At 33.9% G+C, this 1,397-nt stretch overlaps 1 pseudogene across 1 annotated transcript; it reads right to left on the bottom strand.

Annotated features, from left to right (window-relative positions):
- Positions 1-156: 156 nt before the first annotated feature.
- TEOVI_000469400:pseudogene lies at positions 157-682 on the bottom strand (annotated as a pseudogene). The gene is given in 4 exon segments: positions 157-225; positions 228-593; positions 595-633; positions 635-682. Coding segments are annotated over 4 exon segments (522 nt in total).
- Between the last annotated feature and the right edge of the window lie 715 nt (positions 683-1,397).

Raw genomic sequence — 1,397 nt, 5'->3', positions numbered from 1 at the left:
TTTAGGATAACCAACTGCTCTTCCCATATTCAGTTTCTCTCTTGGAAGCCCATACAGATATTTCAGATACAATGGCACCCTCATAAAAATATCAACATCTGCTTTCATTATATAGGGATTACTTGGTTTGAATATTTCAATTTCAAATTTGAAATACAAATATGTTTTTCTGCTCATAGTGAGTTCCGCTTCCCATCCCCAATTGCCAGAATCTCCAACTTTTTTGTTGTTGGATTCACATCGCAAACAGGTAAAATAATAACATTCTGATATAACTCTGCCTCCACTTTAACAATTTCTCTGAGCTCGCAATTGTTGTTTGTGTGAGGTAAAAGAGCATATAATATAAGCAATTTCCCACTAAAATTATTTACCTTTCTCGCCACTTCAGGATAAATCCAACACGTTTGCCTCTGTATATTTCTCCTTATAAATCTTTTATCATTATATATTGATGGAATACCAGCTACAACCAGATAATCTTCGCTTTTCCAAATATTATTTACATTACTGGGCAAACACTTCATATACTCATTCTCAATGATTTCAAGTGAACTCGGATCTCCTTTACTAAACAAGCTGTATAGAGATACAATTAAAATTAATATCAATAACAATAAAAGATAAAAAATTTACTGTTGCGGAGATTTTTCTGACATAGTTCATAGCTTTCTATTGCCATACTAATGATGGGCTTAAATTTTTTTAGAAAGTTGAAGGGGTTATTAAAAAAACGTCTGCTGAGACACCAAGCAGCTTAGTTAAAAAAAGCTGTTTATATATATATATATATATTTTGCTTTGATATTATTATGACGCAACTGTTCAAGAGTGTATTCTCAGTGTTCACCTCAAACCTGATCACGCATATACAGTTTTCGCTTTAGAAGTCAGCTTCATTTTCATCCATTTTTGCTAAAAATTACGCTCCTTCCCATATTCCATAGAGTTTTTGTGTTTTTCCCTCTAATTATTGTTGTGAAAGCTGTAGTAGTTGTCTTCATTTTTAGATTCATAAACTCCGTGAATTTTGTTACCTTTCCCTGCTAACTTTGCCAACCATCCAGTTTCGTAGTGATACTCCAAACAACATGGATTCATGAACTACTGACACTGTTAATACCATTATCTGTGAGTGGCATCTAATCATTTTTGCGTCATATAGGCGTGTCATTGCTTACTGACACTTCTTATAATTTATAATTTTATTCTGTGCTGTGCTGTTCCGTACCTAGTTGTTTTACTCTGAGGTTTCCTCCTTTAACTAACTTTCTGCATTTTCTTTAATATTTTCCGTTCTCTCTTCCCACAATCACTCACACGATCTCTCTTCCCCCTTTGCTATCGTTTAATATGCTTCGATTTCGGATGTCCACATAGTCTTCACAACCACTATC

This window comes from Trypanosoma equiperdum, assembly GCF_001457755.1.
Source record: "Trypanosoma equiperdum strain OVI genome assembly, contig: ctg_1629, whole genome shotgun sequence".
NCBI classification, from domain to species: domain Eukaryota; phylum Euglenozoa; class Kinetoplastea; order Trypanosomatida; family Trypanosomatidae; genus Trypanosoma; species Trypanosoma equiperdum.
The sequence above is the reverse complement of the archived record's forward strand: the minus strand, read 5'-3'. Positions and strand labels throughout refer to the sequence as shown.